A 14,333-nucleotide genomic window follows, 5' to 3' on the forward strand; every position below is an offset into this window, starting at 1 on the left:
ATAAGTGATGAGACTGAGCTCAAAGAGAGTAATTGTTTATCCCAAGTTAGGATTGTAACCCAGGTCTGAAAAATTCTATGCTCTTTCCTTTTACCTCTAATTGCCTTCCTACTAAGAACATTTTATTCTACAATTATAAGGTTTAGTTTGATCAGAAGACTGATTTTTTTTATCTTGACATGTATATGTATGTATGTGTGTATGAGGGGATACTATCTAGACAGAGAAACTGAGAGAGTTAGGACTATAATGGAAATGGAAAATCTATAATTTTGCCGCAAAAAAGAACTTGCTATTTATAACCTTAATGGTAAATTTTGCCAATAATAATAATCTTCAGAAAATAGGATATATTGAACCTTTTAAGGGATCAAATATATGATTCTCCTACAGGTCTCCACTTTTTGCCCCCTCCTACAGTGCTCTGGTCTCCCCCTAATCACACCCTGTTGTTGTTAATAGCACCTCCTATTTATTGAGAATGTATCATGGTCAGGCCCAATGCCAAATGCTTTCATTCATTAACTCATTCAATTCTTTCTTTTTTTTTTTTTTTTTTTTGAGATGTAGTCTTACTCTGTCACTTAGACTGGAGTACTGTGGCGCAGTCTCGACTCACTGCAACCTCTGCCTCCCGGGTTTAAGCGATTCTCCTGCCTCAGCCTCCTAAGTAGCTGGGATTACAGGCGCGTGCTCCCATGCCCGGCTAATTTTTTTGTATTTTTAGTAGAAAAAGGGTTTTACCATGTTGTCCAGGCTGATCTCAAACTCCTGACCTCATGATTCACCCACCTCGGCCTCCCAAAGCACTGGGATTGCAGGCGTGAGCCAGCACGCCGGGCCAACTCATTCAATTCTTAAAACCACTCTTTGTGATTGGCATTGTTATTCTAGACTTACAGCGAAAACACTGAAGACTTGAGAAATGAAATGATTCACCCAAGGTCACATTATTTGTGAATGTATGAATCAAGACTGAATCCAGGGCTGACTCCAAAGCCCTTGTGCTTAATCACCATGCGATATCATGTACCTGCTTCCCCAAAGGATTTCAGCTACTTGAGAACTGGGACTAGGTCTTCTTCTTCCAAAAATACTCATGCCTAGCACATTGCTTGGTACATAGTTGGAACTCAGTAAATTTTGTTGAACAAATGAATGAATAAATAAATGCATGAATAAAGTGCAGTCAGAGGTAAATAAAGAGCCAAACTGCTTTCATTTACCTGAAGCCCGATTAAGGACAGGGTCTCATTGTTAGTTCAAGATGCTGGGCTGCCAGTTTAGCTGAGCCATCCAACCTTGTTAATTTTAGTTATTTTCTCTGGTAACATTCCACACTCATTGGTTCCCATGATTATTATTGTACTGCATGTTGCTACATCGTACCTGATCTGTGACATGAGGAATGATTTTAAATATACACTCTGGGGCAGAGGTGGCACTTTGTAATTCTAGATGGAATTGCCCTACTAAACTCTCTATGAAAGCTTATTGTAGGGGCAAGACACACAGTATACCAAAGAACTAAATACAAATTGTATTCAGGAATAATATTCTCTGATTTTAAAAATGGGGCCAAAACCATTAGCAATACTTTTATGTTAGATAGTTAAGAGGTTGTTAGCACCAAGCTTATTTCCCTTTACAAGTGAATCAAGCAATGAATAACAATAATCATACCTTACTTTTTATTATACAGCATTTTTGAGGGTATAAGTCTTTATAACTTTTTATAGAAATCTATGTATTCAGTGTTGCAGGAACTGCTCGTAGATGCCACCTTGTATCCATCTTTCTTTCTTCCCTAATAACAGAATGCTGATTTTGGAGGAGCAACTAGCAATGTGCTTCCTTTATAGTTAACTGTGGTCATGTAACTAAATGCCAGCCAATGAGATGCAAGTCTAAGGTGTTGAGTAAAATTTCTGGCAAAAACTTCTTAAGTTGGGGAAATAAAATTTAACAACCATTTATAATTTTTTTTTAAAAAAAACGTACCAAGCAAGGAATAGAAGATAATTTCCTTGATCTGATGAAGGAAAATGAAAAAACACTAGCTAACAACATACCTAATGGTAAAACACTGATCCTTTCTCCCTAAGATCATGAACATGACTAGATTGTCCTCTCCTACTACATCTATTTAAAAGGGTACTGGAGACCCAAGTTGGTGCATTAAGGCAAGAAATAAGAAAGAAGAAGCATAGATATTGGAGGAAAAAGAAGTTGTTAGTCATAGATGACATGATCATATACACAGAAAGTTCTAAGGAATCTATAAAAATCACACTAGAACTAATGAGAAAATTCATGAAGTTTGCAGGATACAAAGTGAATATGCAAAATCAATTGCATTTCTACATGTTATCCACAAAGAATTTGAAAATAAAAAATTTTAAATGTCCCTAGAAATAAATAAAACAAAACATGTGCAAGATATCTACCCTGAAAATGACAAAACATTGCTCTGAGAAATTAAACAAGGTCTGAATAAATGAAGATATATGTCATATAAAATGATTGGAAAATTCGATGTGTGTAAGCTGTTCAATATCCCCACAATTGATCTATGGTTTCAATGTTGTCTCAATAAAAATCTCAGCATATTTTTTAAAGAAATTGACAAGATGATTCTAAAATTTATATGGAAATGCAAAGGATCTAGGATAAACAAAATGAAAATACAAAGTTGGAGGACTTATGGTCCTGATTTCAAGACTTTCTATAAAGCTACAATAAGGGAGGTAGTGAGGCATTAGTTGTTACATGGGTATACGCAATGGATCAATGAAACAGAATAGTGTCCAGAATTAGCCTCACACATACATGGTCAACTGCTTGTCCACAAAGACATTAAGATAACTCAATGTGGAAAAGAAAATCTTGTGTAACAAATACTGCTTGAACAACTAGATATCTCTATGGAAACAAAAGATGAACCTAGACCTTTTTTTCTCATTCCAAATACAAAAGCTAATTCGAGATCAGAAGCCTAAATGTAAGCACGTTAACCGTAAAGTTTCTAGAAGAAAATACAGCAGAAGTCTTTGTGACCTTTACGGTAAGCAAAAATTTCTTAAGACATAAAATACAGTAACCATAAAATTAAAAATTAATAAGCTGAACTTCATCAAAATTACAAACTTTTGCTTGACCAAAGGTATTGCCAGAAAAATTAAAATACAAGCCATACACTGGGAGAGAGTATTTTTGACAAAAATATACATTTTTTTGCAAAATATATTTGACAAAAACTTGTATCCAGCATATAAAAAGTACTCTTACCACACAATATTGGAAAGACAGTCTAATCTTAAACAAATGGGCAAAAGATTTGAAAAGAAACTTCACGAAATAAGAAATAAAAATGGCAAATAAACACAAGAAAAGATGTTCAACATCATCATTAAGGAGATGCAAATCAAAGCTACAATGAGATGCTACCCCACACCTATTAGAATGGCTAAAATTTAAAAAACTGACAACACCAAGTGTCAGTAAGGATGTGGAATATCTGGAACCCTGTCACACTACTGAAGGAAATGCAAAATGGTACGTTCACTTTGGAAAACAATTTGGTAGTTTCTTTAAAAATTATAAGTATCATATAGTTCAGCAACTCCAGTTTAGGTGTCTATTATAGAGAAATAAAAGCATACATCTATACAAAGACTTCTACACAAGTGTTCATAGCAGCCTTTTCATAATAATCCCCCCAAATAGAAACAACCCAAATGTCCACCAATGAAAGAATGAGTAAACAAAATGTAGTAAATATATACAATGGATTATTAATTAAAACAAAAAGAAGCAAACTCCTGATACATACGAAATCATAGGTAAATCTTGAAAACATTATGTTGAACCAAAGAAGCCAAAAACATAGGGCATATACTACATTATATATTCATACAAAATTCAGGAATAGGCAAAACCAATATAAATTATAGAAATAGAAAGTGGTTGCCTCTGAAGTGGTAGAACTAACTGTAATGTGAAATTTCTGAGGTGATGGACATATTCTACATCATGTTTTGGATATTGATTGCAATGGTATATTTAACCATCAAAACACATCAAACTGAACATTTTTGATCTGTGCATTTTAGGCATGTCAACTATACATGAAAAGGAGTTGTGAGGGAGTGGGCAGACAGTGCCCTTATTGCCACTATTTTCCTCCTTTCCTTCTGACTGAAATGAAGAAGTAATGATCAGTGCCGTGGCAGCATTCTTGGACCATGAAGATAAAATCCAAGTGTCAATAATGGTGAAGCAGAGAGCAGAAAAAGTCCTAGATTCCTCATGTTTACGGATCTGCCATATCACCACTGAATGGCCTTTCTCTGTATTTCATGCAAAAGAGAAAAGAAAATATGGCCAGGCGTGGTGGCTCACGCATGTAATCCCAGCACTTTGGGACGCCAGGCGGGGCAGATCGCTTGAGGTCAGGAGTGTGAGATCAGCCTGGCCAACATAGCGAAACCCAGTCACTACTAAAAATACAAAAATTAGCCAGGCATGGTGGCGGGCACTTGTAATCTCAGCTACTCGGGAGGCTGACACAGGAGAATCGCTTGAACCCAGGAGGCAGAGGTTTCAGTGAGCCAAGATCATGCCACTGCACTCCAGCCTGGGTGACAGAATGAAACTCCATTTCAAAACAAAACAAAACACAAAAAACAAAAATACTCTTTTTTTATGCCACTGTCTCAGACACTCGCAACCAAACACAATTTCTAAGTGTTACAATCACTGATAAATTTCTTTTATGGTTAAATTATTTTTGATTATGTTAGACTGTAGTTGGGAACTATACTGAGATGTTTTTTAAATGGTATAATAAAAGCTGTTTATCTTTTATAGAGATTGATGCCTTTGGTGTATAAAAGTATTATAAGTTAATAAACATTTGGAAAATTATTTCATATAAACTAGATATATAGCAGTAATGGGCTTGCTTTTGGGACAAATCAAATCTCGGTACAGATCATGGATTAGTCATGTGGCCTTGGGCAAATAGCTAATCTCTCGGAGCCTCACTTCCTCTGAGTGTAGGGCTGATGTTATTAAGCTAGCTTTAACCTGCTGTTTAACCTGCTGTTATTATGAAGACTGAATGAGGTCATGCATGTAAAACCTTCAGCATAAGGTCTGGGACAGAGCATATGGTAGCCCTTTTTCAATAGGAAACTATTTGATTCTGAACATGTCATTCACCGCACAGATAAGCCATCACAAAGCAATTTGTCCTCCACCATCACCTGCATAATATGTGGTTTTTAATAGCTTATTATAGCATATTAGAATGGAGTCATTGCCTATAGAGTCATTTACTACTGAATTTAATAGCAGTGAAGGCTGCATGCCTTCTCCAAGCAATAAGAGAAACCAATATTTCCCAGAGTATGTCAGAAAAAGTTGCAAAAATTATTATTTTGCCAGAAGTCATTGTCATGGAGAAAGACTCTCGGAAAGTGAAGGTTATTTTCAAATAACCTCAGAAAGTGGTGGCCATTGAGGCTAGAAAGTGTCTGAGAGACTGAGACTGGGCACCATCCAATGGAGCCTATGGTGAAAGCCTTGGTTCCCTTGCATGCATAACACACATTCTGGTTTGCCACATCCTGCCCTACACTGGGAGGCAAATGCAGAGGCCACAAGGACCCACGGCTAGAACCATGTAGTTCAGATGATCTCACCTCACTCCAAGCAACCTAGGCCTCTGAGAGAACTGCTGAGATCCAACCAGACGAGGCAGAAATGCCAGGGAGTTAGCAAGCTCCTGGCAAGTGCAGCTCAGAGCAGGAGTATCTCCATAGAAAATCAGCGCACATAGATGCCAAGAGAATCATTTACTTACCTGCAAGGGTTGGCAATTTCTTCTGGTGTTGTTTTCACAAAAGGGGATACAGGTTTTTCCACAAAAGATCCGAAGCCCAGTCTAAAGTTGCTGGTTAATTTAGACATCTCTTTGGAAAGCCGGGAGCCCAACTCCTTGATTGTGTTGAGGTCATCATCCATGGAGGCGGAGAGGTCCATGAGGTAATACAAATCCACCGGGTAGTCCTCAGTCTGGCGGACATGCACCTGCAGAGTCTGCGCACCACCTGCAAAGCCCAATAGGAAAAGCAAACCCAGGAAAACACACTGAGATTTATTTGCAACTGGCCACTTGCTGGGTCAGCTGGCTATTTCACCTCAATAAGAACTTACTGAAATACATAGGATTTCGTTAACTGTGTGGTTAAGATACTAAATGAACCAACCCATGAAATTCTTTCTGCAGTGAGTTTAGAACTATTGGAGAATAAGTTAGGATATTTTATATCTCCTTGGGAGAACTAGCATCCATTTAGATAGAAGATAAGCTGAATTTTTTGTGTGTCGTTTTAGAAAAGGGGAACCAAATAAAAGAGAGTTTAAATCTACATTACAATCCTTGAAGAAATGTGAGGTAAGCGTTAACAACATTTGAGTAATTTAAATGGTTACTATTAGAGATGGCTTCTTCAGTAACACAATTGGAGTGCCAGGGACCGATGTGAATAAAGAAATGTGTGAGCCTAGCAATTTTCGATTTCCTTAAGAATGGGAAATTCGAGTCATAATAATCAATGATATGTAATATGATACAAGACACATTAGTGGGGTAGCAGAATTACCATATATAACATTAGATCTATTTACATGAGCCAAATCCTAACATACCTGGTCTCAACTTAAGGATCAAGCTTTGAGGTGCAATCTGAACAATGTCAGAACTATTTTTCTGTCTGCCTACACTGAGAGGCTTATTTTTAAGTATTTCTACTTGGGAGACAGGGTTTTCGATGAAGTTTAATTGACATCCTTTAGCTAAAAGGTTTGCTGGGGTATCACACCTTTCACCAACTCCAGATGGATGGGTAAAATTCTAAAAAAGAAAAAGAAAAACAATAACCAGAAAAAGAAAACAAATCTGAATTTCTTTTATAAGATACCAGCAATTGAAAGTTTTTCTGCACACTTTGCTAGTTAAGCATCTTATCATATTGTATCCCTACATGACTAACATTGATTATAGGTCTAAAGTTAAGTTATAGGTGAATAACCAGAGAATTCTGCCAGTAAAATTCTGAGTAAAACTGGAGTCTCCTTTCAATTATATTCACTTGAATTCATGTAACAATTTTGGGGGTGGTGGGTAGGAGGGAGTGTGGGGGAGGTCTTGAGGTCACTTCTTTAAAGCTTCTTCCCAGGCCATGACCAGATCCTTGAAACAGTTGGATTCATAAAGTTGACATCATTCCATGAATTTATCTGCTCAGGCTGACCTGTAGGTTTGATTCCACAATCAAATCTTTATCACTAGATTTGGGAATTGACACACTATCCAAGTGCTCCAGTGTCAATCCCTAAATCTAGTGATAAAGAGAGATCCTGAGGGTAGGGATTGCAACATCTCCCCCATCTAGCACTCTCTGCCAGTTGTATGCACTGGTCTGTTACCCTTATAGTGCAGCATGACTTCACCAAAATTGACCTCTTGTGGACTTTAAACCCAGAGTCTTGAAGCATTCTAGTTCAAGATCCTTTAGAACTTTCTCCAAGATTTGAAAGTGAGGAAGAAAAGTGAAAAAGATGGGTTAAAAGTCTGCTTTTCTGTGTGGGACACAGGAGTTCCACAAGGATAGCAGAGGTACAGTGAGATGAAGTCGTTCGCAGCAGAGATGTGGTCATTCAAATTCTGGAACGCCCAAAACAGGGAGATGGAGCTAACAGATTAAATACCTAACTTACCTGATAGGCACGACTGCTCTAGGGCGGGCATGACACTACGCAAAGGGGAACTTGTTGCCCATTGACTCTCATGCTTAGAGAAAACCAAACCAATGCTCACACTATTTTCCTTGCCTCTTAGAACTCCAAGCCACTCTTGCTGTTTTCATCAGCTAGGAAAGTTAGATTTCTTCTGAAATTGATTTTGAGAATACAATTTGTTATCAATCAGTAGGCCTGTGCATGTCTGAAGCTCTAGGCCAGGCATGGCAAACTGTAACTTCCCATGATGTCACTAAGGGAAACAGTGGCTGGCCAAGGCTTCAGAATCCTTCTCAACACAGTGTCATTGCTATCCCTCTAGTCATAGCCTTTGCCAAAAGATCAGAGGTGGTGTTAACCACATGACCTATTTTCTATCTGCCCTAAGCAGAAGCCTAATTTACTTTTTGCTCCAACTGCCTCAACTGGCATCCTCATAACTACTTCTAATATTAGAGTGGCCTCTTAGAATAATTTGGCTTTACAATTTGACAACAATTTGGCTACCAAGTATTATCCACAAGTAAAGTTATCAGCAGCAACTTAGGAAACTCTTAACTAAATGCTGAAAAATGCATTTAAATGAAAATTCTAGGCTGATTTGTTATTTTATCTCTCTGGCATGAAACTAATACTTCTTCAGGAAGTCAATACCCAAAAACATGTGAATTTTTCCCTCCTTGTATATTCTCAATCCTGCTTTGATACAGGAACTCAAAAAAAGGCATAATTCTCTTGGACTTTTGTTTGTGGTCGCGTCGGTCAAGGCTCTGGTAGGGGACTGAGCTACGTTTGTGCTCTCATGTCTTCATGGATACACACTGAACTCAGAGTTTGGGTTTCCACAGGTAGAACCCAGTTCTGAGTTTGGTGTTGAGGTGTTGAGGTTTCGCTGAACTTGGTATTTGTATGATTTGATTTATGTTTAGATTATCTTTATGAGATCCAGTGGGTAGAGACTTGTTTTAAAATTCAGAAAGCTAATGCCTGTCTTTCTCACCATGAATCAGTCAGACATCACTCTCTAGTGTCTTAGAATGGCTTGGTAGATATTCCCCAATCATCTTCACACTGATTTCACATAGTTTTCAGTTTGACCAGATAAGGAGTGCCTATTTGGAACTTTGTCACTGGCATGGTACAGAGTCACTGAGTTTATGAAAATGCCATTTTTAAAAGAACTGGATAATGCCTGACCAGTAATATTTGCCCCAAACTTAAAACACATCCCTCAGAACCTAGCAGTAGTTCAGAATGGATCCTAGTACCCAGATGGAATACAACTATGATATGAACATCAAATGTATGTTTAACTTTAGAAAATCCATCTCCATGATCTCTGATTATCCAGACAGCCTCCATATTTTATACGCAACCAGTTAGAAATGGCTTTACAATAAGAGAAGGAGTGAGGTAAAATTAAAAATCCCAAGTTACATATTTTTCCAAATAATTTGACATCCACTCCTTCTACAAATTGTTTTTGAAAGTAATCACATGAATGCCATTTTGATCTACCAATGCTCACCTTCTCCTTTCCTGATTTGTTTTACTCATACAATTCCACAAAAAAGCAATTCACTATCAGAACTATCACTGAGGAAATTAACATGAGTGTAACTGCAGACAGGTTTTAAAAACATGTTGAGGTCGTTTATTTTACCTCCTGAGCACACCAGGCACACTGAGGTCCAATGAGCAGGCAGTCTTCACAGGTTTCTGCACCTCCCAGGGCACAGCCACCTAGGTTTAGACCCAGCAAGACGCAGGGATTAAGTATACTTTCAGTCATTCCATTTATGAGACTGATGGCTCTTACATTACTTGAACAAAACAACATCAAAGTTTAGTTTAGTATCCAAGATCAGTCCTCGAAATGTTAGCAATTCACATAAAAGTTTGTATTTTACATCTATCACATGTAAAATATGTGTATGTGTATTAAAAAGTATGTATGTCTTATAAGCCAAAATTATCATCCTCTTTTTTCTTAAAATGTGAAAGTTCACAAATATAGGATTATCCTATTTATTGTTCCACCTTAATTTTTAAAAATTACATGCACCCATTAAAAAATGCTTCTTTCTTAAACGAGGTATTTCTGTTTTTGAAATAAATCCTTTCTCTCTTTCAAGATTATTACTCTTAAGTGGAAGATCTTGTGGTAGAATAAAATAGAAAAGTTTCAAAAATGGTTATCACAGTGGCACTAAGTTCCATTGGGCAGCAATGTTATTTAATTCTCCTCATTAAAATGCCTGTGCAACCTTTGTATTTATTTACCTTAAGCCTAGAGCATTCATTGTGGGAACTGCCCGGTGTTTGTCTGTAATTTGTTAAAGCGTTCACTCAGTGACAAAAGAGCAATGGAACAGATCAAATAAAACATGACTTCAGATCTAGTTTCTGAACCAAATGACAAGTTTGTCAAGCATACCACGAAAGCAATATATCGGAGAACGTAGGTCTTACCTTGTACGTGATCATTCCTTCCTAGAAATAGAAAGAACAGGCAAAGCAGTTCAATCCCCATTCGCTTCAGTTCTTGCTGTGCAGACCGATTAAAAAATGAATTACCTTCAGCGTTACAAGACCAAAGCTGAATATCGTTAAAGTCTTTCTTTCTTGAAGTGTAACATTTTAAATACTACTTACACTGCTTTGAAAAGAAACTTGAGATGTAAGTTAGAAAGTTTTCATTAAGACTGAAATGAAAACAGAGGCTACCTGGACAGGTAAAGCAGAAAAGCTGTGTTTAAAAGCAACTTCAACATGATTTACTTCCTTGTTCGCCTTATAAGGAAGGCAGGTGTACAATCACCAAGAAGGTGGGGAAATTCATTCAGTGGAAATTCTGGTGTAAGTTATATGAGTCTCTCTGCATCCTAGAGAAAGTTATTATCTTTAGTGAAATATTGATCAATGAAATGTCAAAACAGCAATTGAAATAGTCATTTCTAAAATAATTTTAACTTAATGTAAAGAATAAAGATATTAAATAAAGCATATAGCCTATATGTGGGGAAAGTAAAAAATGAGCTTAATGAAAATAACTGAGATTTTTGTATTTCATTGCTAAACCCTTTTCAAAAAATTGAAATGAACCCTGAAAAAGAAAAATTATTATTTTACAGTAAATGAGAAGGCAGGCTAGGGAAAGCAAAGCACTGTTTCCTTATTTTTCAAATTAGATGGCATATATTTTTCCGTAAGTACGAAATTCCTATTTTAAAATGATATTGGAAATAATCATAATATACAAAAACCAAAGGAGATCAAAATAAGACTGTGTCAAAAGACATTGATGACAACAATGATGAAAACAGAAATGATGGTGCCCAAGATTCTGAATCCCTCAGGCTAGGGACCAAGTTCTTTTCACAATGTGCTGTTCCAACTTCTGGCTCATGATTTGGCACATAGGAGATATTTATTTGTTGAGTGAAAGAGTGACAATTTAACATATATATGATCTATGGCTAAATCCATAAGGTTGTTTGTATTTTTCCCCCAATGTGTTCTTCAGGAGGGTGTTTTGGGATTCGTAGAGTCTGTGAACAGATAAGAATCAAATTCTCACTTCGTCACTCTCGAAACTGCTGACCTTAGAGAGACTTTTCTGTGGCCGGGCTTATGTCTGAGGAGATAATCTTTTCAAGGAGCATTACTAGGTAAGCATGTGAAACCTGTAAACAGAGGGAAACGGACTATGGTCAACAATAATTTAATTGTACATTTAAAAATAACTAAAAGACTATGAATGGGTTGTTTGTAACACAGAGGAGAAATGCTTGAGGGGATGGATACTCCACTTTCCCTGAGGTGCTTATTACACGTTGCATGCCTGTACCAAAACATCTCATGTACCCCATAAATATCTATGTACCCACAAAAATAAAAACTAAAATAAAATAATTTTTAAAATAAAAACCAAAGAAAGAGAGAAACTAATTATAGACTACCTAGGCTTTTCTCAGAAGCCTATGTTATGTTCAATTTTGAACTCCATCATATCCAAGAAGCTGGAAAAACATGGCAAGAATTCTGCAGTAACAATCCAGAATTCTTGAATAATTGGAAGATGTGCATTTTGGGAGAAAATTTATATAAAATTAGTTGATTTATCTTGAAGAAGAAAGATCGAGCCACAAATTGTGTCTCTGTTATTGTCATTTTAAAAATCCAGTCTTAACTATTATTCATTCATTATTCATTCATTCAACAAGTACTTCTTGGACATTTACTTTGTGTCCAATATTATTTTTGAAGCAGAGGCTACATCAGTGGACACAACCAAGTTTTTGGATCCAGGCAGCATATATTCTCGGCTGGAGGGCAGTGCAGGGGATAGACTCCTAAAATCAGGCAGTGCCCAGGGCTATGAATCAGAGTAAGTCCGGGTAAAAGGAAAGAGGGGCGAGGGAGTGTGCGATTTTCTTTAGAATAGTCAGGGAGGGTTTCCCTGACCAACTGGTATCTGAGAGAGCCCTAGATGACTTTGGCAACACAGCTAAGTATGAAGGCCTGAGACAGCCCAATGGCAGGTGTTTTCAAGGGCAAGTGGAATACAAGAAGGGAGAGAGAGGGTGATCAGATTTGGGGGCAGAGGTCAGATCATATGTAGTCTTTAGCTTGAATTTTATTCTATGCCTTGTGTATCATTGGAAGGTTGAAAGCAGAGAAATAATATTATTTAATTTACATTTTAGAAGAACCACACTGGCTGCTGAGGCAGTTAGAATGTATGGGGCAAGATTGGAAGGTGAATGGGGCAAGACAGGAACACATGTCTCTGTCAAGAACAGACACAATCGTGGCTGGGACTAGGATGCTGGTGGTGCAGGAGGAGAAGGGTGATCAGATTCAAGATCTATTTCGAAACTGGACTGTGCTGATAGATTGGATGTGAATATGAAAGAAAGAGGTTTCTAGCTGGCACAGATATATTTTACTGCCTGAGTGATACATTTTACTGACAGGGGTTACATTGAGGAACAATCAGGTTTCAGGTGGAGGATGAGGATCAAGAATACGGTAAGTTTGAGATGGCTAGAAGATAACCAAGTTAAGATGCCACATAGGCAGTTTGATATCTAGGTCTGGAAATGGGGGCAATGTCAAAGTGCAAATTGTAAATTGGGATTATCAGCACGGATTTAAAGATATGAGGCTGATGGTGTTCAGAGATATGTGGCTGAATGAGATCCCTCCAGGAAGTGAATGTATGCAGGGAAGAGCTCTGAGGACGGAGCCCTGGGGCCTCTAGATAGCTAGAGATCAAGAGGAGAAGGATTTAGTAAACGAAGCTTCTATCTAAAGAACACTCCATCTTGCTAAAGAGGAACCTGTCTTTGTTGGAAGACAAATTCAAGTGTTTCTCACATTTCTGCACATCTTACAAGCAGAGGCCCTGGCTGCCTTTTTTCTGGACTGTCTTTTCCAGGATGTTTATAAGGTGAACAGCCTTTGAAAATAGAGATAGTGTCCCTCTTTAGGGAAAAGGAAAAATTAGAAACAGTGTCAACCTCCAGAACAAAGAGTAGGCCTGTTTTACTGCCCATTATAAAAGGTTCAGCTTCCCTAAACTCAAAGTTCTTCTCTTACAACACATCTTACTACATGTGCAGGTGTCACCTCTTTCTTTTGTGCCATCTTGTGGGAAATGGTATTGGGGAACTGGTGAAAGAATGTGCTGGCACTCCGACCACTGCGATTGCTGTGAATTAAAAAGTTCTTTTTCTGTGACCCAGGCATCACATGTCTCCATCAGTACCCACGAATCCATGACAAGCTAACTTGTCAGCTTGCAAGTCAGGTAAAAGCTCAGGCCCTTCATAGTTCTTGTCAATTTCCTACTCAAAATCCACCTCTGTCTAGAGACTGAATGCGCAACGTTCAAACCTCACTTTGGAAGAAAAGATTTTACATCCCACAAGACTGCCTTGGACTGACAAGTGCTGCCCTGGGCTCCAGAGGTTTCCCCAGGTCCTGAGCTGTCTGTCTGCCCACAGACCTTCCTGGCAGCCAAGAGCAGGCACTCTACAGGAGCTGGATCGGGATGGCTGCCCAGCTCTGGATATGCCACTCCCTGGAAACTCTCCATGGTTCTAGCTGCCACCAACAATCTTTCCTTCCTGGGAACACAGTTAGACTACTTCTCCTGGCCTGTTTTGCAGCTAAGAAAATCCCAACCACCAGCATCTGCCAACAGAATGTGAGTGAAGTGGTACATACCCCTTCTAGACCATCCTCATGTCCCTCTGACAACCAGATGCAGGTAGCAACAAGGTCCTAGGAGAACTCCAAAACCATGATTTGACCATGTATTTAAATGGACTTGTGCCATTCCACATAAAGACTTCCATATCAGTCCTAGAATCATAATCACACTGATTTATTTATTCTCTGTCCCCCATGACTGCCCCTCCAATGCACACCCTCCCTAATTTTCAAGCCTTCGCACAAACCATTTGTTCTTCCTGCATGCCTTGGGTTCCCTCTCATGCCTCTCACTTGGCTAATTCAGC

The 14,333-nt window shown here is 38.1% G+C and overlaps 1 protein-coding gene across 16 annotated transcripts in view; it reads right to left on the reverse strand.

Moving 5' to 3' along the window:
* ITGB6 (integrin subunit beta 6) overlaps positions 1 to 14,333 on the reverse strand; it is a 161,956-nt gene that overhangs the window by 96,691 nt on the left and 50,932 nt on the right. For 3 of the 16 annotated variants that reach the window (XM_077957108.1, XM_077957106.1, XM_015110234.3), the window contains exons 1-5: positions 10,462 to 10,594; positions 10,279 to 10,354; positions 9,470 to 9,549; positions 6,888 to 6,919; positions 5,867 to 6,113 (exon numbers count right to left, since the gene is read on the reverse strand). In XM_077957108.1, coding sequence (XP_077813234.1) covers positions 5,867 to 6,113; positions 6,888 to 6,919; positions 9,470 to 9,549; positions 10,279 to 10,293 — 374 coding nt within the window. In that variant the 5' untranslated portion in view covers positions 10,294 to 10,354; positions 10,462 to 10,594. Of the gene's footprint in view, positions 1 to 5,866; positions 6,114 to 6,714; positions 6,920 to 9,469; positions 9,550 to 10,278; positions 11,493 to 14,040; positions 14,212 to 14,333 lie in introns of those variants that run through there. The other 13 variants (XM_077957099.1, XM_077957097.1, XM_077957101.1 and 10 more) reach the window with 8 other exon arrangements.

Source organism: Macaca mulatta, chromosome 12 (assembly GCF_049350105.2).
Source record: "Macaca mulatta isolate MMU2019108-1 chromosome 12, T2T-MMU8v2.0, whole genome shotgun sequence".
In the NCBI taxonomy this organism is placed as follows: Eukaryota; Metazoa; Chordata; class Mammalia; order Primates; family Cercopithecidae; genus Macaca; species Macaca mulatta.